Source organism: Phyllostomus discolor, chromosome 2 (genome assembly GCF_004126475.2).
Source record: "Phyllostomus discolor isolate MPI-MPIP mPhyDis1 chromosome 2, mPhyDis1.pri.v3, whole genome shotgun sequence".
Classification (NCBI taxonomy): Eukaryota; Metazoa; Chordata; class Mammalia; order Chiroptera; family Phyllostomidae; genus Phyllostomus; species Phyllostomus discolor.
Window position 1 is genome coordinate 171,320,990 of NC_040904.2, and position 25,419 is coordinate 171,346,408.

Genomic DNA, 25,419 nt, shown 5'->3' on the forward strand with positions numbered 1-25,419 from the left:
CTCCACTTTTGTCAAACATTAAAATGAGTGGACTTAATAAAAGCTGGCAAAGCCATGTGAAGAAAAACTGAGTCCATAACAAAGATATTAAGTGCTAGTAAGATACCACATCATATTTTTATTTTTAACATTTTTACATCTATTTAGTTGACTGCCTTTAATTAGACCTAAGTTTTTTAATGTTAAATTTACTTTGGAAAATACCTTTTATTTTTTAAAATGTTTTAATCAGATATTAATAGAGGAATATTTCACATGAGAATTCTATTTTCAGTCAAAAGCTTTTTCAGTAGAGAACCTGGAGGAGTCAATTATAATGCCAAGAGTAACATTAGAATAAAAAATGAGTTGTAGGATAAGCTTAGATTACATTTTAGATTTTTGTGAGTAATAACTTTATTTTTCAAAAATATTCAGTGACAAAGCAGAAATTATAGTTAATAACTTAATAACAAATGCTTATACTCATTTCAACAAGTTATTTCATGTGGAAAAATAGTCTTATACCAATACTTGAATTCATAGAGTAAATAAAGAGATTATATTTGTGAATTCCCACTTTGAACTAACTTTGCATTTTGGGAGGATTTTAGAGTGCTTAGCACTTAAAATGATCTCAAAGCACTTTTGGAATGATTCCACATACACGAGGCAGATTGTTGGATAACGTGGGAACTCTTCTAGCTCTGCAGCAGCTCCTGTAAAAGTCTAGAGAACAAAGGGAGTTATATGTTGTATGTTAAATCATAGTAAATGGAGGCTGTTTAGAAATGGACTGCCCTGAAAGCTTATCTGAAAATTGCAAGATAAGATTGATAAGGTAGACTTCTTTACTGTTGTTGATTTTAACAGCATTATGCTGCTATATTCTAACTTCAGCAGCCACTCACTTGCAAAATGAGCTCAGTAGATGTGTGTTCAACATGAATTCTGGTTTTTCTTTAAAGAGTGAAGTTACCTCATGGGATTTGCAAATATTTTTTCAAGAAGTAATAGAGTGGGAGTTTAGAATATCACATTGTCATATATATAATTGTCCATCTAAATTCTTCTGATTTTGTGTTATTTAGTTAGTTTGTCTTAATCTCAGTTCACATAGAATATCTGAAAAGAGACAAAATTTGAAGATGTGGAAGGGCTCTTTATTAAATGCAAAGGGGTACACAGTTCATTTTCTATACTCTGCAAGTGGAGAGATTGGGAAGCCCAAAGCTGGAAGGAGACATCTAATGAATATTCCTTTCCACAAAGAAAGAAATTTAAAGGTTTTGAATTTATGAATGAATGTGTGCTTATTTTCAACTCATGATCTCTGCAAGAATCTTTGATTTAGTTTATTAGGAAAATCGGTCTTACACATCTTTAGAGCAATCCCCATGGGCTAGCTTCTTGAGAATGTGGAAGAAAGGGTATTTGATTTGTAATACTTGACCAGTGTACTCTTTGCCCTTTCAGCACACTGAGCAGAAGGAACTTGAGTGTCCTGCTGGATGTAGGATTAATGGAAGTAATTTGGGGGATTTCCGGTGCCCTCCTTTTTTTCTTTTAGGGCCACTAGAGTAAAAGGAAAGTACCAGATCTTTCTCAAGTTTATGCATTGTAGAGTTAAATGCATTTATGTCCAAATCTTGACTCAGCTCTATATTTCTGTAATGCAAGGAGAACTAGACCCATATTTTTATGAATGTGAGTAGCTAGTTGCTCTTTTAGCTTTGTAGGAGGCAGCATTTTCCATTATGACCCTGGTTACTAAATTCTTAGAATTCTATGTGTATTGTCACATATGACCTTTATAAGAGTCTTGTGATGCAGAATTCAGATGTAATAATTGATATTGAGGAAATCTGAGTTCATTTCTTTGTTGTGCCACTTACTCAGTTGGTGGCTGATGAAATTTCATGTAACCTGTGTCACATGTCTGAGTTTCAAAATGTGCACTGTAATAGTAACTGATTCAGGGATGCAATGAGGACTAATGATGTAATGACTCTTTTATGTTTCAAGTTGCAGCTGGCCACAGACAAGTCCACACTCTCCTGCACTTTTATTAGTAGTATGTGCAGTTCTAATTATTAACTTGTGTCTTTGAAATAAAGCATTTTATAAACTATGCACCACAATTCTGTAACAGTGGTTGAGATTTCTAATAATATTGACAAATCAGAGGTCTGTAGAAATTTTTGTCATAGAATAGTACTGATTTAAAAACTTAATAGGTTCCAAATTATATTTTATTACGTGACCATGGGCAGTTTAATTAACATTCCTGTTCTTCATCTTCTTCATGTATAAAATGAGGATAATTATAACTCTATAATTACCTTATAGAGTTATTACCTTATAGAGTAACACATTCTGTGATGTGTTACTGGTATTGTTGTTGACAATAGGAGTATTAGTAACAAAATTGAGTGTTGCAACATATGACACAATAGATCCTGAAAACAGTTTAAGTCATAAGAGGACAAGTTGGATTTCACAAGATATCTGATATGATCGCTCTTTATTACAAAGCACACTCAATTCTTTGAGTTGGGATTCTTGTTGGGCATTTAACAAGTGATTTGAAATGTTGATGGTCTAGAATATGCTTCATTTGATTTTATGCCCTTGTTGAGAATGGGTGGTTACATGCTATTGGACAAGTATAAAACTTGTTTTCTCATCTGGTCAAATACAGAGCAATTAGTGTTAATTCTAGCCTCTGTACAGAAACTAGAGTGAATTTCATACTCGATATGAGGAAAGTCAAGGCAACCTCTTCATCTTTTGAATTGCTACTGTTGTACATTACAATTAGTGTTACCCTTCCTTAAAGTTCTGGTGTGATAAACCTTCTTTTGCCTTGTTCATCAATATATTCCTTTTTTCCATCTCCCTCCCAACTTTTCATCATCCTTTCTTCCTCATAATCCTTTTTGTTTCTTTTCATGAACATTTTGAGCATTTGCTAGGGCAGAACACATTGCCCAAAAGTGTTCAGTCTTTAGAGAATCTGTAGCTTCATGGTGGTGGTGAAGAGTGTGCTGAGTGGTGGGCTGGTGGTGCTCAGGGGTTTAGACTCCATACTATGGGCAATGAAGATTCACAGACATTTTTTGAAAAGGGATATTCCTAAAATAATTTTTTGGACATAAATGAGGGATGAATCAAAAGGGTAAGGGATTGAAGATGGTGAGACTATTTGGGAGACTCTCTAATTTTGCCTTCATGATTCTAATAACAGGTGAAAAGGACCTGAGGCAAGGGCATTGTTGACAGGAGGTACAATACTAGGAACATTTGAAGGAGAAAGGGCAAAACTTGGTCATCAGATACAAAGGGTAAAGACCACCCCAATGGCAGTAGACAGTTTAGTGTGAGTTACAAATATTAGGAGATTATTGCTCATAGTAATAGAAATAGGGAAGCTGGGAATAGTAGGAAAAAAATGACAGATTCAGTTTTTGTATACTTTGAACATGAGGTGGTGGTAGGATTTTAAAGTAGGATTATAGCTTTCTAAATACATTCTTTAACAATAATTTGACAAAGCAGATCCCCCCTGCCCCATCTATAAAGTAGCTATGTTAATGATTCCTTCTCATAATGGTGAGAAGTGAATTTAAGGGATGCAGGAAAACTGTGTAATAGGTTGCCTACACCTAAAATAAGTAATGTTATGTTAGCTATTAATACTGTCATCAAATCCTTAAGCCAGAAACATAGTTAGATTTATATTGTATTCAGTTCTAATGTCAGATTCTAGCTCAGTCCCAGGCCACTAAGAGAATGAGGCCAAGTTTTGAGTACATCTGTATAACAGGACAGTTAAGAATCTCATTTCATGCATTGTAATTCTACTCAAAGTTAGTACATGATCCTATTGTAGCTTAAAGTAATTTGTTCAAGCAGGCCAACCAGACTCCTAGTCTAGGAGAGTGACTGGTAGCTGTTTCACATTATTAGTGGTATGCTAGATCCATACTCATCAAAGAGTCCATCTGCAATGAGATAAGGAGTTCATAGCAGAATGTAAATCAACATACTGCCTTCATTATCAAGAAAGTCTTGCTATGGAAGATTGTCAACTGAACTTAACAGTACAAGTAAACCACTTTTGAACTGCTTATGTAGAGGACCACAAATTTCCAGAGTAAGATAACTGGAGTGTCCAGTTTCTTTTTTTTTTTCTTTAAATAAATCCTAGATCTATTTTAAAATTATGTTGAACCACATTTACTAAAGAATTGGTCAAAAATTATTTTTCAAGGTGTGGAGCATTTCAGTGGAATTATGTGTTTCTAATTACATTATTGTTTAATAATTTTAGTAGTTTATATTTTTATGGATTATTAACTCTTAACAATATCCTTGCACTTCAGAATACAGTATGCAATAATAAGTGTTCTTTTCACTGACTATCATTGTTGCATTATGTTCATGATTTGGTGATTTGTTTTGGTCTAAATTAGTTTTAGGTTGTTTACACTTGTTATTAATAAATGACAAGACATTATTTTAGCATTTGACTTTATGGAACATAAATAGAAAGACAAGCATTCCATAGGAATGATATAATTGAGTTGACAAATAAGCTTTGAATGTGCCCATTTATTTAGGGTTTTGGAAAGGTCACTTCATCATCATTTTATTACTCTGCTTAAGTATAAATATCAAAAAAGATGAGATTAAATGTTTAGCCTGTTAAATAGTTACAGACGCTGTTTTTATAAATAATACTATAATTAGAAAACTATAGTAATAAAACAATTTCATTGCAGTTAAAGACAGACAACTGTACTTGAACAACAATAAAGTTTTTTTTAAAGTGCACTGTGATGTTCAAGTGTTTGCTAGTTTTGCTTTCCCCTTCTTCAGGTACACCTAATACAGCCAAAAATCTTGGAACTGTATACTTCCACACCTTTTGGCTCACTATATAAAATTTTATGAAGATACATTTGTACATTTACTGAAAGATTTTACAAAAAGAGGATCATACTTATACATGATACTTTGCCACTTACATTTTTTTAAAACTTAAAAACGCAACGTGGACATCCTTCCACAAATGCATAGACCTAATTTATTCACACAGCTGCATAGCATTCCAGTACTTAATTATTACTATGTTGAGCATTGTTTAAAAATGTTTTAAATTGAGTCTCTTGTATTTTTAGTTATAAAAGCTATTCATCTGCAAAATCACAAAAAGCTTATAATATTCATATGGTGTATTTCACTTTGTCTTATTGAAACAATAGTGGATGATAGTGAGGAGAGCCGTCATATTGTTTATTGTTTACTTTTAAGTATATTTCATTTATGATGCTATTACAGTTGTCCCAAGTTTTTCTCTCCTTTATTCCCCTCCATCCTGCACCCCCTCTGCCCCTTCCAGTATTCCTTCCCCCTTAGTTCATATCCATGGGTTGTACATTTAAGTTTTTTGGCTTCTCCATTTCCTATACTATTCTTTTTTTTTAATCATTGTTCAAATACAGTTTTCTCCTTTTTACTCCCAATCCATTCCCCCCTCCCAACCCTCCCCACTTCCCTCCCATTACCACCCTCCCCTTAGTTTATGACCATGTGTCCTTTAAGTTTGTCCCTGTGAACCCTTCCCAATGTCCCCTTAAATTCCCTCTACTCTCCCCTGTGGTCACTGTCAGCCTGTCCTCTATTTCAGTGTCTTTGGTTACATTTTGTTTCTTTGTTTTGTTATTTAGGTTCCTGTTAAAGGTGAGATCATATGGTATTTGTCTTTCACTGCCTGGCTTGTTTTGCTTAGCATAATGTTTTCCAGCTCCATCCACGCTGTTGCATAGGGTAGGAGCTCCTTCTTTCTTTCTGCTGCATAGAATTCCATTGTGTAAATGCACCATAGTTTTTGATCCATTCATTTACTGATGGGCATCTTGGTTGCTTCCAGCATCTAGCTATTGTAAACTGTGCTGCTATGAACATTGGGATGCATAGGTTCTTTTGAATTGGTGTTTTAGTATTCTTAGGATAGAGTCCCAGCAGTGGAATTGCAGGGTCAAAAGGCAGATCCATTTTTATTTTCCTGAGGAAGTTCCATACTGCTTTCCATAGTGGTTGTACCAGTCTGCAGTCCCACCAACAGTGCACTAGGGATCCCTTTCCTCCACAACCTCTCCAACACTTGTTGTTTGTTGCTTTGTTTATGATGGCCATTCTGTCTGGTGTGAAGTGGTATCTCATTGTGGTTTTAATTTGCATCTCTCTGATAGCTAGCGATATTAAACATCATTTCATGTGTCTTTGGATTTTCTGTATGTCCTCCTTGGAGAAGTGTCTGTTCAAATCCTTTGCCCACTTTTTAATTGGATTCCTTGTCTTCTTAGAGTACAGTCTTGTAAGTTCTTTATATATTTTGGAGATTAAACCCTTGTCTGAGGTACCATTGGCAAATATGTTTTCCCATACAGTTGGTTCTCTTTTAATTTTGATACTGTTTTCTTTGGCTGTGCAGAAGCTTTTAATTTTGATGAGGTCCCATTTGTTTATTCTTTCCTTTATGTCCCTCACTCTAGGGGACAAGTCAGTAAAAAAGTTTCTTCATGAAATATCTGAGATTTCCCTACCTACGTTCTCCTCTAGGACTTTAATGGTGTCACCTTTTATATTTAAGTCTTTTATCCACCTTGAATTTATTTTTGTATATGGTGTAAGTTGGTGCTCAAGTTTCATTTTTTTTGCACGTGGCTGTCCAGTTCTCCCAACACCATTTGTTGAAGAGGCTATTTTTATCCATTTTATGGTGCTGCCTCCTTTGTCAAATATTAATTGACCATAGAGACTTGGGCTTATTTCTGGGCTCTCTGTTCTGTTCCATTGGTCTATGTGCCTGTTTTTATGCCAGTATCAGGCTGTTTTGATTACAGTGGCCTTGTAGTATAGTTTAGTGTGGGTTATTGTGATCCCTCCTGCTTTACTCTTCTTTCTCAAAGTTGCAGCAGCTATTCGGGGTCATTTATAATTCCATATAAATTTTTGAAGTGTTTGTTCTATGTGAAATATGCCATTGGTACTTTAATAGGAATTGCATTGAATGTGTAAATTGCTTTGGGTAGTATGGACATTTTGATGATATTAATTCTTCCAATCCATGAACACGGTATATGTTTCCATTTGTTTGTGTCTTCCATGATTTCTTTCCTGAGTGTTATATAGTTTTCTGAATATAGGTCTTTTACCTCTTTGGTTAGGTTTATTCCTAGATATTTTATTTTTCTTTTTGCTATTTCAAATGGGATTTTTTCCTTGATCTCTGCTTCTGCTGTTTCATTGTTGGTGTACAGAAATGCCTTTGGTTTCTGGATATTGACTTTGTATCCTGCTGTTTTGCCAAATTCATTTATTAGGTCAAGCAGTTTTTTTGTAGAGTCTATAGGATTTTCTATGTATACTATCATGTCATCTGCAAACAGTGACAGTTTTGTTTCCTCCTTTCCGATTTGGATGCCCTTTATTTCTTTTTCTTGTCTGATTGCTGTGGCTAAAACTTCCGGTACTATATTGAATAGAAGTGGTGAAAGTGGACAGCCTTGCCTTGTTCCTGATCTTAGTGGAAAAGATTTTAATTTTTGCCCATTGAGTATGATGCTGGCTGTAGGTCTCTCATATATGGCCTTTATTATGTTGAGGAATGCTCCCTCTATTCCCACTTTGCTGAGTGTTTTTATCATGAATGGGTGCTGTACCTTGTCAAATGCTCTTTCTGCATCAATTGATATAATCATGTGGTTTTTGTCTTTGCTTTTGTTTATGTCATGTATTACATTTACTGACTTACCAATATTGAACCATCCTTGCATCCCTGGAATGAATCCCACTTGGTCATGGTGTATGATCTTTTTAATGTGTTGTTGGATGCGGTTTACCAGTATTTTGTTGAGGATTTTAGCGTCAATGTTCATCAGTGATATTGGCCTGAAGATTTCTTTCTGGTGTGTTTATCTGCTTTTGGAATTAGGATGATGTTGGCCTCATAAAAAGAGTTTGGGAGACTCTAATCTTTTTGGATTTTTTGAAATAGTCTGTGAAGGATAGGGGTTAGGTCTTCCTTAAATGCTTTGTAGAATTCTCCTGTGAAACCATCTGGTCCAGGGCTTTTGTGTGTTGGGAGTTTTTTGATTACTTCTTCAATTTCTTTTGTTGTTATTGGTCTGTTCAGGCTTTCTGCTTCTTTTTCATTGAGTTTTGGAAGATTATATTTTTCTAGAAATTTGTCCATTTCACCTAGGTTTTCAAATTTCTTGGCATACAGCTCTTTGTAGTAATTTCTTACAATTCTTTGTATTTCTGTGGTATCTGTTGTAATCTCTCCTCTTTCATTTCTGATTGTGTCTATTTGGGTCTTCTCTCTTTTTTTCTTGATGAGTCTGCTTAAGGGCTTGTCGATTTTGTTTATCTTTTTGAAGAACCAGCTCTTGGATTCATTGATCCTTAGAATTGTGCTTTTAGTCTCTATGCCATTTAATTCTTCTCTGATCTTGGTTATTTCCTTCTTTCTGCTTGCTCTGGGCTGCCTTTGTTGTTGTTCCTCAAGTTCTTGTAGACGTAGGGTTAGGTTGTTTGTTTGGAATGTTTCTAACCTTTTTAGGTGGGCCTGTATCGCTATGAACTTCCCTCTCAGGACTGCCTTGGCTGTGTCCCATAAGTTTTGGGTTGTTGTGAGTTCGTTTTCATTTGTTTCCAGAAATGTTTTGATTTCTTCCCTAATGTCATTCTTGACCCATTTATTGTTTAATAGCATACTATTTAATGTCCATGATTTTGAGTGTTTTTTGTTTTTTTCCTTAGGGTTGGTTTCTAGCTTCAGTCCCTTGTGGTCTGAGAAAATGCTTGGTATGACTTCAATTTTCTTGAAATTCTTGAGGCTTGCTTTGTGTCCTATCATGTGGTCTATCTTTGAGAATGTTCCGTGTACATTTGAAAAGAATGTATATTTAGCTTCTTTTGGATGGAGGGCTCTGTATATATCAGTAAAGTCCATTTCCTCAAGGGTATTGTTCAATGCCACAATATCTTTGTTCATATTTTGTTTAGAAGATCTGTTCATTTTTGATAGTGGGGTGTTAAAATCTTCCACTATAATTGTGTTGCTGTCTATATCTTTCTTGAAGTTCTCTAAGATTTTCTTTATGTATTTGGGTGCTCCTATGTTGGGTGCATATATATTTACAATATTTATGTCTTCTTGATGGATTCTTCCCTTGAGTATTATGAAGTGACCTTCTGGGTCTCTCTTTATGGACTTTTTTTGGAAGTCTATTTTGTCTGATATGAGTATTGCTACCCCGGCTTTTTTTTTCCTGTCCATTTGCTTGGAAGATTTGTTTCCAGCCCTTCACTTTCAGCCTGTGTAGGTCTTTTATCCTGAGGTGGGTCTCTTGTAGACAGTAGATATGTGGGTCATTTTTTCTTATCCATTCAGCTATTCTGTGTCTTTTGATTGGAGCATTTAACCCATTTACGTTTAAGGTTATTATTGATAGGTACTTATTCATTGTCTTTTATGTACGTGTGTTCCTCTCTCTCTCTTTTCCTTCCTTTCCTTAAAGCAGTCCCTTTAGGATCTCTTGCAGAGCTGGTTTGGTCGAGGCATATTCTTTTAGACTTCTTTTGTCTGGGACGCTTCTTATTTGGCCTTCTGTCTTGATCGAGAGCCTTGCTGGATATAGCAGCCTTGGTTGGCCTCTGGTTCTCATTACCTGGAGTATTTCTTGCCATTCTCTTCTGGCTTGAAGTGTTTCCATTGAGAAGTCAGCTGTTAGCCTTATTGGGGCTCCCTTGTATGTTACTTCCCTTTTCTCCCTTGCTGCCTTTAAGATTCTCTCTTTGTCTTGAAATTTTGCCATTTTAATTATGATGTGTCTTGAGGTGGGCCTCTTTGGGTTCCTCTTGATTGGGACTCTGTGTTTCCTGGGTTTGTGTGACTTTTTCTCTCATCAGATTAGGGAAGTTCTCCTTCATTACTTGTTCAACTAGGTTTTTGATCCTTTGCTCTTCTTCTTCTCCTTCTGGTATCCCTATTATACGGACATTATTACGTTTCATATTGTCTTGCATTTCTCTTAATCCCTCTTCATTCTTTCTGAGCCTCTTTTCCTTTTCTTGCTCTATCTGGATGTTGTTTTCTACTTTGTCCTCCAGCTCGCTAGTCCGATCTTCTGCTTCATCGATCCTGCTTTTCATTCCTTCTACTGTGTTCTTCAGTTCAGAAATTGTATTCTTCATTTCCTCTTGACCTTTGTTGAGAGTTTCTATTTCCTTTTTCATGTTTATATAGTTTGCAGTGAGATTGATGTAGTTTCCCTCTAATTTCTGAAAGCTCATTGTGAGTTCATTGAATTTCCTGGTAATCATTGTTTTGAACTCACTGTCTGATAGTTGAGTTGCCTCTATTTCATTTAGCATTTTTCCTGAGGCTTCCTCGTTTCCCTTTAGTTGGGGGTTGTTTCTTTGTTTTCTCATTGTTTGTGTGTTTCTTCTTTTTTCTTCTTGTTTGTTAATTTGATCTGTTCTGATTCCCTGTAATTATGGTGTGAACTTCTGTGGTAGAATATTTGTGGGATTCAGTGGTGCAATCTCCTTTGTGTATCCTGGTGTTCACAGCTTCCCCCTACTCTTTTTTTGTGATCAGTTGGAGGAATAAGGCAAAATGGTCTAAGACAGCAAGACAGTATACTATATTTACATTAGCAGCCAGTAGAGAAGAGATGGGTTATCCTGTGGCTCCTTATAGTGTTAACCGTGATCCTCCATCCCACTATCCACATTTTAGAAAGGGTGGAAAGAAGGTAAGATTCTTATTGGGGATGAGAGGATTGTTAGTTGGATCTAGAAAGCTGTGAGGCTGTGGGAGGTCAGATTCTAAGGTAGGGTTGGATTAAAGATTAGTATATAGGAGTAGTGTGTAAAAGAATAGAGACAACCCCCACAATAGTATGGTTCAGAAAATTGCAAAGTGGGCTGAGATCAGGTAGGGGTATTGAGAAGTATTTACAATTGTATAGACTAGGTCTTACTAACAGTAATAGTAAAGTGACAGTCTTGTGGCAGAATTGATGAGGTCTGGATAACAAGAATAAAGAGTATAGAACCTTGAGAGGTGTATTAATGGAACACAGATGAAGGATAGTAACTTATCAACACCTTGTAACTGAGATATCTTGCTAACTTCTTTTAGCAAGATAAAAAAAAAGGAAAGAAAAGCAGAAGATGTAGTATAGGAGAGATAAATTTGGAGTGGAAAGAATAATATTAGGATGAATGGAAGAGAAACATAAGGGATTGTGAAATAAAAATAAGAATTGAAAAATAAAATGTCACATAAAACACGAGATAAAATCAATCAACTAACAACAGCCACAAAAACCAAACCAAATGAAACCAAACAAAACAAAAAGAGAAAAAGAAAAGAAAGAAAAGAAAAAACAAACAAACAAAACAAAACAAACAAAAAAAACCTCTTGTTGGTTTCTAACTGGCCAGACCAGTTTTTCTGATCTTGCTGGCTTCAGCTGGCTGAGGGACCTTTGAAATGCTTCTCTCTCTCCCAGCCCAAATCTCAGCAAGTCTGTCAGAATACAGACTTGCTGTACCCTAGGCACTCCTGAGCACACTGGCTCTCTGGATCTCACTTCCACGTTCTTCCAGACTCCCGGGTCCTGCAGGATTCCAGCTCTATGATCTCAGGAGGCACCCTCGACTTTTTGGGATTCACTGCACCCTCCCTGGGAATCGTAAAAGGGCATGCCCTTCCCCCAAACTTTTGAAATTGGGGATCTAGGATCACCCTAAGCGCCTCACCGTGCCCCTTCTGGGTTCACAACGAGCTCGAGACAGTGTTCCCGATGGTGTGCCAGCTGAGCCCTTTCCAGCTCCGTGTTCCCCGCTGAACTGCACTCCGACCGGGTGTTGGTGCCTTTCCCAGCTCCCACGTTGGTCTGGCTGGAAATTTCTGAGCCACTACTGTAGGAACGCACCAAGCACCACATCTCTCCTGGGATACTGGTGCATGATTCAGGCCTCCCTATGGGGCGCAGACCGAGTGCAGCCTGGCTCTGTACTCTCCACTGATCTACACTCCCACAGGGCTGGGGGTGTGGGCGCTCTTCCAGGCTGCCCTTGGTCCTGTCAGCTAGAGGCCCTCACTTCTCCCAAGTCTCTGGGCGGGTGTTCATAGTCCTTGGGCGATTTTTTCCCAGTCCAACTGGCCAATCTGTTCCTTCTAGCAACACGTTCTCCCCTGGAGTTGCTTACCCCCCGTATTCGGGGGAGGGAGCAGCAACTCCCCTGTCCCAGGAGCCCCAAGCACCGGGCCTGGGGACTGCACACCCCTAGTCCCCGTGCCGATCCCTGGGCCCCTTTTGTCCTGAAGAAGTCTCCTTACCGTCTGGTTTTTCCGTGATCACAATAATTTTTGATGTCCTGCTTTCAAAAGTGATTTGGTAACCTAGTCCACTTGCTCTGTTTCTCCACTGATCCGAGAGTTTCCCTCCTCTTCACAGAAGCCGAGAAAAACGCTGCCTAGAGTAAAGCCGCCATCTTCCTGTCCTCCTATACTATTCTTAATCCTGCCCCTGCCCCCCCCATTTATTTTGTGCCTACCAATTATGCTTCTTATTCACTGTACCTTTCCCCCCATTCTCCCCCTCCTCTTCCCCACTGATAACCCTCTATGTGATCTCCATTTCTGATTCTGTTCCTGTTCTAGTTGCTTGCTTAGTCTTTGTTGTTTTTTAGGTTCAGTTGTTGATAGTTGACTTTGGTGTCATTTTACTGTTCATAGTTTTTGATCATCTTCTTTTTCTTAGATAAGTTTCTTTAACTTTTCATACAATAAGGGCTTGGTGATGATGAACTCCTTTAACTTGATTTTATTTGGGAAGCACTTTTTCTGCCCTTCCATTCTAAATTATAGCTTTGCTGGATAGAGTCATCTTGGATGGAGGTCCTTGCCTTTCATGACTGAAAATTTCTTTCCAGCCCCTTCTTGCCTGTAAGGTTTCTTTTGAGAAATCAGCTCATAGCCTTATGGGAACTCCTTTGTACATAACTCTCTCCTTTCCTCTTGCTGCTTTTAAGATTCTCTCCTTATCTTTAATCTTGGGTAATTTAATTGTGATGGGTCTTGGTGTGTTTCTTCTTGGGTCCAACTTCTTTGGGTGTCTCTGGACTTGCACTTCTAGTTCCTTTGCCAGATTGGGGAAGTTTTCCTTCATTATTTGTTCAAATAAGTTTTCAACTTTTTGGTGTTCCTTTTATCTTTCTGGCACCCCTATGATTCCAGTATTGGAGTCTCAGAGGTTCCTCAGCCTTTCTTCACTTTTGAATTCTTGTTTCTTCATTCTGTTCCGGTCAAGTGTTTATTTCTTCCTTTTGTTCCAAATCAGTGATTTGAGTCCCAGTTTCCTTTCCTTCACTGTTGATTCCCTGTATATTTTCCTTTATTTTACTTTGTACAGCCTTCATTTCTTCCTTCATTTGCAACCAAACTCAATTACTTCTGTGAGCACCCTGATTACCAGTGTTTTGAACAGTGCATCTGATAGGTTGGCTCTTTCCTTGTCAGTTCATTTCAAGAGTTTTTATCTGTTCTTTCATTTGGGCCATATTTCTTTGTGTTGGTGCTCCTCTGTTGTAAGTGGCAGAGCCTTAGGTATTCCCCAGGAAGGGGCTACCCACATCATTGTGTTTTGGTGCTGTATGTTGGGGAGGGGTCAGAGAAGTAACAATGCTGCTTGCTTGCTTGGCTCTAGCCCCACTTTCTGTCACTTCCCCCACTTCCCACAAGCGGATTGCGCCCTTTCTGATGATAACTTGTAGGTGGGTGGGCTTGTGTATATTCTCGGATCCAGTGGGCCTCTCCAATGGACTCTCCTGTGACACTGGGAGTTTCTCCTGCCTTTGCAACCCTCACAGATTTTTACAGCCAGTGGTTTTGTGGCTTTAGTTTCCTGCTAAAACCCTGGGATGGGCAGTATGTCTCACTTCCCAGTTGTTCCTCCAAGGTTAGCTGCTCGAGTATGTGGGAAATCCTGTCTGCCAGCTGCTGCCTCACCTGCCTCGTCCACCACCTTGTTGCATCCTCTCTGCCCCAGCTTCTGGTTTCTGCCCTCCTACCAGACTGGATGAATGTCTTCTTTAACTTCTTGGCTGTCAGACTTCTATGTAGTTTGATTTTCTGGCAGTTCTGGTTGTTTTTTTTTTGTTTTTAAATTGTTTGTAATCCTTCTTTTGGTTGTGTGAGAAGGCAAAGTGTATCTACCAAAGTGTATCCGGCCTCCGCTTGGCCAGAACCAGTCATACTGTTTTCATAGCATTTAGTTTTGTATATTATTGTTTGCTAAGAACTTAATAATATTCTACATATCATGAATATATGAACCAATATGAAGTGCTACTTGAATAGTAAGCGATATGCAGCCATATAATTCTGCTTCCATATACCCTCTCATTTTGTCCATCTGCCTCTCAGTCGCCTGAGTTGACCATCATTCTAAATCTCTCATTTATCTTTTCACTTTCTTCTTATGTAGTTCATTGTACCCATATATTTTTGTAAAAATTTATTTTTTATTTTAGCTTTTAAACTGTATAAAATATGTTGTAATTTGTTGATAAAAAGTATAAAATAAATTTCAAAATAATTTGTAAAGTGATAAAACTTAGAGTGACTACATTCATACTGCCCTCTGCTGAAGTGTGAAATTAGTTTTCTTCTAAATTTAGACAGAGTTGTACAGAATATTTTCTTATTTCATTTGCTATAGAGATTAAACTCTTGAGATGTGTATTGTTTATACTGTACTTGTGGTTAAATTATGATTCTTTCATTTTCCCTCTTAACAACCTTCATTATCAACCTTTTAGTTGTTAAAACCACTGACTCTGGAGCAAGATCCCAGGATTCGAACCCCAGATTTGTTCATTCGAACCCCAGCACTTATTTGTTAATATATGGCTGGATTTTATCACCCTAATTCTATAAAACTTTGGGGGTTTTTTTGTTAGGGAAAATTACACCATTCACTTTTATTATAATAAATGATCTATTCAGTTTTATTCCATTTATTTTTCAGCTCCATTAATGATCATTTGTGCATTCTGTAATTTCTATGTTATAGATTACTCATCTATAAAATGGAATTAACAGTAGTACTCATGCTATACCAGTGACTGAACACAAGTAAATTTAGCAGAAATGTAACATTGCTTACAGTAAGCAATATGTGCTAGATGTTATTTATATTAATGATGCTCTAATGTTGTTTATTTTCCCCCTATTTTCTTAGTACTGCTGACTTTCTTTAAAATCGTATACCTCCCCTTAAAATGGGAAGTTCTGTGGGCATCCGTTTTTCTTTGGTATTGTTTATTTTTGAGTTACATATTCACACTTACGGTAAACATTTTAAAAGTAAACAATAACTGTATCCCGTTTGCACTCAGCTATGTGGCCTATGTGACCACCTCCGCTGCCGACATTTTTCAGAGTGTTGTGCTAATTCTTACCGTTACCAGCGGTACATGAGAAGTTCAGGTCTACCACGTTATTTTACCATGCCTTGTTTTTGTCAATATTTTTCATTTTAGCTATTTGAGTAGGTGTATAATCATGTTTTATTGTTTTAATTTACACTTTTCTGGTTCTCAGTAATGTTTTGCATTATTTTAACATTGCTTTTAAGTTTTATCTTTGGTGAAGCATTCAAGTCTTATTTATTTTTATTGTCTTTTTTCTTATCCATTTTTAATTACTTATATGATCTGTATATAAATTCTTTGCTGTTTTTACATATATTGCAAATAATTTCTCCTCCAATAACTTTTTGTTGTTGAACATAAGTTCAATGTCTTAATTTAGTCAAATGAATAGACTATAATTACTGCTTTTTATGTCCTAAGGAACCCCCCCCTTTTTTTTAAATCAAGATCACAAAGATACTCTGTTAGATTTTCTAAAAACCTCATGAAACAAGTTTGGGGTTGTTTCCTTTTTTTCAGTTCTTTTAAGAGTATTTGAAAGAGTACTGCTCTTTAAATGTTTAGTGGTATATTTGGTGAAGAACTTTGAGGTTGGACTTTTTAAGGAATAATTGATTAGCATGCATTTTTTAAAAGTGTTACATAGGTATTTAGACTTCATAATTCTTTATGAGTCAGTTTTGATTGTTATACTTTTTAAGAGATGTTCTTGGAAACACTTCTACATTTGTTTGCATCAAGTTGCTTATATCCTATTAATTTCCATTGGATCCTAATATTGGTTATTTTTTCCTAATTTTAGTCATTGATTAATTCCTACAGAATTGAATCTTTAAATTTTAAATTTATATATTCTTTTGTCCTAGAGACTTTTTTTTTTTTCCTGTGCTACATTATCTTCTTCAATGTTTTCATTCCAGTTTGGAGTTCTTATTTATTTCTTTTGTTTTAGCACATAGCCATCTATTCTAGCTTACTGTCAGTCTGACTCCTCCAAGCCCCAGTGCTTCCTTAATTGACTTGTATTCCTCTTTTACTTGCTTGTGTTAGCTGGAGATAGTTGATTTCTTAGTATCCAGGCAGAACAGACTATGAGAGATTTCTTAGACAGTGTGATATTGACAGGCTTTGGTGACCAAAAACTCCACTTTAAATTTTACTATTTTAGATACCTCATAAGTGAAATCATACAGGATTTATGTTGTGACTGGCTTATTTTACTTAGTATAATGTGTAACAGAATTTCCTCCTTTTTAAGGCTGAACAATCCATTGCATATATATCACATTTCATTTATCCATTTATCCATCAGACATTTGGGCTGCTTCCACCTTTGGGCTGTTGTGAATAATTCAGTCACCATGGGTGTACAAATATTTCTCCAAGACTCTGCTTTCAATTCTTTTGGATACATACTCAGAAATAGAGTTCCTGGATCATACAGCAGTTCTAGTTGTAATCCTTTGAGATACCTTTATATTGTTTTTCGTAGCGGTTGCACCATTTTATAGTCCCACCAACAGATTGCAAGGACTACTTTTCCCACATCTTCACCAACACTCATTTCTGGGTTTTATTTTTTTAAAGTAGCCATCCTAATGGGAGTGAAGTGATATCTGATTATAGTTTTGATTTGCATTTCTCTGATTGGTGATGTTAAGCATCTTTGCATATGCTTATTAGCCATTTCTATATTATTTGTGTGAAATGTCTATTCAAATCATCTGCCCATTATTAATAAGGTTGTTTTGTTGTTTTTGTTGTAGATTTATTTTTTAACTATGTTCTGGGTATTAACTGCTTACCCAATGTATAATTGCAAATATTTTCTCTCATTCAGTAATTCTCCTTTTCACTCTGTGTCCTTTATACAGACTTTTAAAATTTTGATGTAGTCCCATTTGTTTATTTTTTTTTCTTCCTGACATTTTTGTGTCATATCCAAGAAATCATTGCCAAATCCAATGGCATGAAGCTTTCCTCTGTTTCTTTTAGGAGTTTGAGTTTTGGGTCTTACTTTTAGGTCTTTCAGCCATTTTGAGTTGATTTTTATGAATGATTTAAAATAAGAGTCCAATTTCATTCTTTTGTACATGGATATCCAGTTTTTCCAACAGCATTTGTTGAAGAGACTGTTCTTTCCACATTGCATTGTCTTGGCACCTGTGGCGAACATCATTTAACCATGTACAAGAGGGTTTACTTCTAAACTCTGTATTCTAGTCCATTGGCTTATATGCTGTAAAACATTCCTACACAAGTCTTTTTATGGAAAACTTGTATGTTTTCCTTCATATGTAAGAGTAGAATTACAGGGTCATGGAAAAGATACACAACTGACTCCACTTAGAAATTGCCAGAGAACTTTGCAATGTGGTTATACCCATACTTGGTGTTATAGATCTTTTAAATTTTAGTCTTTTGGATAGGTACAGTCATTTTGTCTCTTGGTTGAATTGTTATTGAGCACTTTGTTACCTGAAATGTATCCTTCAATATGTGTTCACTTATTTTTTATAAGTATAAGCTTAATGAGGTGTTATTACGTGCCTCAATTTCTAAATGTTTCCTAACATACAGAAGGTACTCAATAAATGTTTATTTTGAATGAATGAAAGACATGAGTGTGAATAAATTAAAGCATGAATATTTACTTTTTTTCCTAAAAGTGCTCAGAGTTGTATTCATAAGCATAGCTGGGATCTTTCCCAGGGTCTAATAGTTAGTCATGGATATTTTAGTGGTTGAATCACCCCAGGAGAAAAGAATGGTAAAACAAAGTATTACAACTATACACTCAGTGTGCTGTAAGTCCAGAATCTCCCACTGAGAAAAAATTTAAAAACCAAGAGCACCATAGTATTAAATGGCAGAATATCCTGGCTGTATGGATCAGTTGGTTGGAGGCCTGTTTACCAAAAAGTCGTGGGTTCGATTTTTGGGCAGGGCACACAGCTAGGTTGTGGGTTCCATCCCCACATCAGGGCACGTACCGATTGATCTCGATATCTCCCTCTCTCTCTCTCTCTCTCTCTCTCTCTCTCACACACACACACACACACACACACACCCTTCCTCTCTCTAAAATCAATAAAGATATGTTGGTTGAGGATTAAAATAATAATAATAATAATGAAAAAGGCAGGATGGTGTTAGAAAAAGGTATCTGTGGAAAAAAAGTTTAAGAACTTTTACTTTTTCATACAATAGAATTTTTGCTTTAAAATGAAATAAATTATTTCTATGTAAAAATAGTCTTACATTTTTGTCTAATTCTTATAGTATAACTAAATATTGATTGCTTTGGTATTCATTATTTGGTTTATTAAAGTATCCAGGACATTTTATTTCCCCTTACCTGAATATTTTGGTTCATTTTTCTGTTCAAAATATTGGGTTGGCCAAAAAGTCAGCTTAGTTTTTTCCCATAAAATAAGATACATTTTTCATTTTCACCAATAACTTTATCAATTTGGATATTTTGCATATATTGGCTATCTCCCATTATTGGCTTCTAGTGGGTGGAGGCCAGGGGTGCTGATAAACATCTTCCAATGCTTAAGACAGCCCCAGAGCAAAGAATTATTTGGCCAAAATAACAATAGTACCAAGAAACTTCACAAACCACTTTTGACATATTTGATCAGTCAAAGTGCCTTCATATATTACATAAATCTTATTTTGCATTTTGGTTGTGTTTTACCTTTCTTGAAATAATAAAGCATAATACATGGAAATGTTGCTTATTTTCTTTCATCTTAAATATTCAAATGGTTACACAAAAATTCACCAATTCTGTTTTTTATAAATGCATGCTGATATGACATTGTTACAATACAGTTTAACAAAATTGTTTTTCTAATGAAATTAAAGATGACTAAACACTACTAGAGACTAAGTGCTTTTCTCTAAGCAGTATTAGAGAAAAATAAGAAAGGAGAGGAGAGTGGAGGAACAAATCAAAGAAGGGAAATAGGACAAGCTCCCATTCTACCTATGAATTTTTCCATTAGCATAAATACACAAGAATTTAATCATATGTGGAATCTAATGAACAAACTGAACTAACAGGCAAAATGGAGACAACTCATAGATTGCAGGATGACAGCTAAGATGGGGAGGCATGGGCTGGAGGGACTGAGCAAAAAGGAAAAAGGGCTCATGGACATGGACACCAGCGTGGTGATTGTGGGGCGGAGGGAGAAGGGTGTAAGGGGACTAAATGGTAATGGAAAAAATACCATAAAACATAAAAAAATTAGAAATTGTTTCTGGAAATTGCATAGGACTTAAAAGTGGTTACTGTAATAATCTCCAATAATTTAATAATTTTAATGTGTTTATGTAAGTGAACATCTTAAGTAGTCAGGTATTTTATATAATTCAGTATTACAAATTTATGTCAACACTTGATTTTCTAAGTTTGAAAAGCTACCTATAGTTATATGGGGTGATTTTCCGTTATTTTTGGTGCTCTTGACATATTGTATAACACAAGTATGTTTTCTTCTATCATTTCATCCTACAAAGTGTGATTACTCTGTAGTGAGATTAAATGGCATTGGTAAATTGAGGGGCCAGTTTTTCTACAAAGAAGAACATAGGAACTCCTTGATTTATTTTTACTTTCTATCTAGTGGTTAATTATTTTTGAATAGTTATGGCTGTTTACATATGACTTAGCTATATTTTGTTAGTGTAATCTATGAAAATATGAACATTGTATTTAATATGAATAGTACTGCTCATAATGCTGTACAACATAATTTAAAATAATTTTTATCCTTTTACTGTGCCATATTAAATATTTTTTACTATTCTATTTTGTGTCATATTTTAGTCACATAATTTAAAAATTGCACACTATATTCTTTTTCCCCAGAAAGTCAAATAAAGAAGACCACATTACAATTTCATAACTACAGCAGCATGAATGAAGATCTTAATATAAAAAAGGAAATAGTTTTAGGACACCCTTCAAAAAATATATCACTGGAAAATGAAAGAAGTCAATTACATTCCAGGAAAAAACGTTTTTTATCATATCCGAGATACGTGGAAGTTATGGTGACAGCTGATGCTAAAATGGTTCATCATCATGGACAGAATTTGCAGCACTATGTGCTAACTCTGATATCAATCGTAAGTAAATTTAAGTCCTTTATATTTCCTAAAATGTTTGGCACAATATTTTTCTCACATTTGATTTTTAAAAAGTTTTCCCAAACCCTATAGATGTAAACAAATTATATCTAGGTTTAAGACAAAAAATCATTAATTAAACTTAGTTTAGTTAGATGTATAGCAAGTATCCTGTTCTGCTAGTTGGACAACTTTTTGAAACATTAAAAAATCTCTGAAGCCACGTAGAGAAAATGCTTGATTTACTTCATCACGTGAATGGCTTCTGCCCCCTAGTGACAGGGAAGTTCCTAGTAGCATTGATCTTTTGCCCTTGGAGTTTTAAATATTTCATCCTATTTTTGCATGGAGAGGAGAGTACATTATTTTTACTACTGATGCATTGGTCAAGTCAGAAATCATATTTGCATGATATTTAAATCAGTGCATGATATTTGAAGTTATAAGTATATTTAGGGGGATGAAACTTAGGCTATTACTAATAGAGCTGCTTTAACAAATTTGGGTTGTAAGATCATGAGTCCCTTCTCTGATCATAGTATCTCTGTTGTGCTGTGGTGGTGCTGGTATCCACAGAGCAGAATTCTAATCCCAGTGAGGAGCACCCTGCCTGGATCAGTGGTATCACTTTATGTCATATATACACACACATATATATACATTCATACGCACATACATACATCTGTTTGGAATATTTTTAGATCTAGGGCCTGCTGATTTGGAGTAATTACTAAAAGCACTCCCCCCTCTCATGCTCATAAGTATCCTGGTTTAGTTGATGAATTCTATGGTCACATATTTATACAGATTCAGGGTATTGGAACATATCTCATGACTGAATATGCCAATAAAATACCTTTATTCACATACAGGAAATTCAGGATTACTTGGTTGAATAGAGTTGTCCAGGACACATCTATAGGCTATTGTAAATTTCCCTTAGAAATCCCCAATTAAATTCTTGGTGACTTAAAGATCCTAAGACCCTGTTATTTTTCTTACATACAATGTTTTATCTTAAATTCTTATCAGTGCTAAGTATACATGGTCTGTGTTGCCTAAACACAGTATCTGGTACAAAGTGGGCACTCAATAAATAGTTCTTGAAAGAAAAAAAAATGGATGACTAGGTAATTAAAGTAATACTAGATAATTAAAGTAATTCCCTAGTAGACAAAAAGAGATAATCCAAAAATTTTCCCGAGATTTGTGTAATATAGACATCTACTTGTTTTATGTAATTGAATTTTTAAAATGACAACAGAGCTATACATAGAAATATATCCTGATGACACTTTATTTTTACTTCTGATTCTGAAGTACTTACCGAGATATATAATTATCTAGATGTGTAATTACCTAGATGTAGGTGTGGCATGCTCATTATGAAGGGCTTCTAATGAGAACACTGACATGGAAGATGAATTGATAGGCAGGAAATGGTATCAATTATATAGAACACTGTGGGATAAACTTTGCAATTTGAATGTTTAAAGGAAATGATATGCTTTAAGAAAATTAAGGAGGGGATAGTGATACTGAAGAAAATATTAGATTTTGTAAACACAACAGCTTTTGAAGCAGATTAAATGACATATAACTCTGGTATCAGTGCTTTGGGCATACCAACTAGATGGAATCAAAGAATGCAAGGGTAGTTTTGGAATAGCTACATGCAGTGATAGTGACAATGCCATCTTTCAAAAAGCTGTATTATTTTACATTAAACATCAATTAATATAATCACTGTTTAGAAGATACTGTAGCATACCTTGAGGTAACTCAAGTTGTCCATGGGAGTTTTAAAGCCAGAGTTTATCGAGGGCAAAAGCAGACCTTGTGACTTCGTGGACAGTATTAAATCTGCTCCTGAGATTGCTTGAAGCAGCAGCCCAGTGTGCACACACATTCCTTAGTTTCAGTTGCATTAGGAGGGGAACCTATGACAACTAAAGACGTAATGTTTGTAGATGCAGCCATTACATCTGATTTGTGTTAAGCGTGCATTCACTGGGAGATAGCTGCTGCAGCAGGGTTGAGGAAGAGGAGAGCATTGCAAATATAGATGGGGTAGCAGGAATAATTTAGGAAGCTATGTCTCTCTTTTGAGGTAGTTTGGGGTTTGTATATGTTTTTTTCCCTCCGCTGAGGTCAAATTTCAGGTGACTTCTGACTTCCCTGGATTTAGTGTTTTATTTTTTCTTTTCATTGAAATAATGTTCAGAAAAGGATATAAAAAAAGCAGACTTTAGGGTTTTGTACATAGATGGTTATTTTATCAGTGAAAAACTGATCACAGCTGATATTTGTAGATACAAACAAGTTAAAGGTGAAAGTAAACTTGTAGAAAAAGTGACATGTTTTTCCTGGGACTTTCTCAGTTTTAGTGTTAAGTCTTATATCTTTGAAAACCCCTCCATTGTGGTCTAACTGGCACAGCTGGTCACACACTACAGAGAGATTGCAAAATGTAGTCCAGCTTGTTTTACCTCCACTTGTGGAGTCTTTTCCAAAATTGCTGTAAAGAGGTAAGAGGAATGCTGTCTCCACCTAAGTGTCCCCAGATGTTTGTAGTTGAGGAAGGGCCCAATTCAAGTTTTACATATTCTGTCCTAATAAGAAAGCATTAACTACATTTATTCAAACACACTCAGGATATTGGTAATGTTTTCAGTCACAGTAATTTAGGGGGAAAAACCCTAAGAAAATGTTATTTAGACTTGGAATATGATTGAGAGCTATTTATAGAAAAATTCAAAGTGATGAAAAAGTTTTTGTGTATTGAGCTCCGGATATAAGGAGAGAATTACTGAATACTTTCAGCGTTGAACTAATGGATTATAATTTAGAGAGGTTATCTATCCTTACCCATCCTGCATGTAGTAAACAATTGTGCTATCTTAAACTTTTTCTTTGCTTTCAACAATTTAACAAATGTCTGAGCACAATGATAGAAAAATGATGTGTAGGATTTAATCTACTTTTTAGTGTTATACTCATGTTGTAAAAATAGCTTAGTGATGTCTAGTCAGAGGGTTTTAGAGTTAACATCAGAATAAACTGGGAAGAACCCAATTGTGGTGCAGAGTGTATCTAATGAAATGTGTGTTAAATGAGCAGTGATGTTCAATTACTTGCTATTCCAAAACTTCTATCCTTAGAGAATTTAAGTAAGTGACATTATCACATTAAAATGGCATTTACATATGCATTATCAAACCACTGAAGTATGTATAAACTAAGGCAATTACTTTCTTCAACAGATTCATGTTGATAATCAATGACTTAACTGTTAAACAAACCTTGAAAATATTTGTCAGAGACCTCCACTCTCCAATGTGCTTACAAAGGATTGTAAGCATTTTAATATTCACCTTGTTACAGATTTAATAGTATAAACTTGAGTATCATGTGATACTCAGGAATCAGCCCTGTTTATTAAAACACAGTTACTGTTATCTAGTGGCATTGATCAACTAAACACCCTCACTTGCGTTACATTAAATTATGTTGACTTAACATCATTGCTTTCCCTTGTGTTGCTTTCACTGATGTTCTCCACGATAGGGAAATTTTCAACCACACCAAAATAAAAACTAATGATTTACTTTCATACTTCATGACCATTTATGTTACCTTTCTTCAACTCAGTGTACTGCTTATTCTTTATTTTTTGCATCTATTCATTTTGTACATATGGGGAATGTTGTCATTTTCTAACTTAACAAAAATGGTCTTTTTGACAAGAGTAGTGATCTTGGTAAGCAAAATTTGTTTACTTACTAAATGAGTTTCTAATAGATGACTTTGAAGGTTATAAGATAAATTACTCCTGGTGCTGTAAGTAAGGTACGGCAGGGTGACTATAGTTAACAATACTGCATGGTACATTTGAAAGTTGTTAAGAAAATAGATCTGAAAGTTCTCATAAGAAAAAACTATGTGTGATGATAGATTTTATCTAAACTTATTTTGTAATATACATATATCTCAAATCATTATGTTGATATATCTCAACCTAAACTAATACATGTTATGTCAATTGTCTTAATTTTAAAAAATGGCTAAAATCATAAAAAAAGAAAGTAGCCTCTAAATATGTCATATATGAACATTTGTTGAAACTCTATATAGAAATTATTTCAAAATGATTTGTCAGTATAGTGATAATAATTTTTCCATGCTATGCATAAAGTATATTATGCCTAGAATTTTCCTGAAAATATTTAAACAATATAATTCATATCATTTCTATACCTTTCAATAAATACCTATGAACTAATGCTTACTACTTGAAACCCTAGTAAAAATGAAATGAATGCTATATGCCAGGGAAACACACACTTAAAGAATAAAAGATTAAATACATTTTAATTAGGTCAATAAAAATTCCAATACATAGCATTCTCAAATGTAGTAATTACAGTAATAAAACAATATTACATAGCTTTATAGCCTTGTGGTGGTTCATCTGCCTGATTCACAATTAAGCTTAGTTATTCAGTAATAGCATCTTAAACATCCAAATATAATAAAATACATATATTGAATATGAGCATATAGAATAAAGGTCAATATGTAAAACAATAGAGGGGGCATACAGTTAAATGAAGATACAGCCTTTTTAAAGAAACACCATTCTAATATAAAGACAAAATATCAATCTCTGAGGGGTTTTGGTGGGGTGTGCATATAAAAAATTATTCCTATTGAACCATCTGTGTTCGCATCTTTTACCCTGAGAGGAGTGAATTAAGGGTAGAGGTCATGCTG

At 35.4% G+C, this 25,419-nt stretch overlaps 1 protein-coding gene across 1 annotated transcript in view; it reads left to right on the plus strand.

The window, feature by feature from the left end:
* The window catches only part of ADAMTS20 (ADAM metallopeptidase with thrombospondin type 1 motif 20), a 177,939-nt gene that overhangs the window by 45,704 nt on the left and 106,816 nt on the right, over positions 1 to 25,419 (plus strand). Inside the window, exon 4 of the mRNA XM_028533415.2 lies at positions 20,387 to 20,646. Coding sequence (XP_028389216.1) covers positions 20,387 to 20,646 — 260 coding nt within the window. The remainder of the gene's footprint in view (positions 1 to 20,386; positions 20,647 to 25,419) is intronic.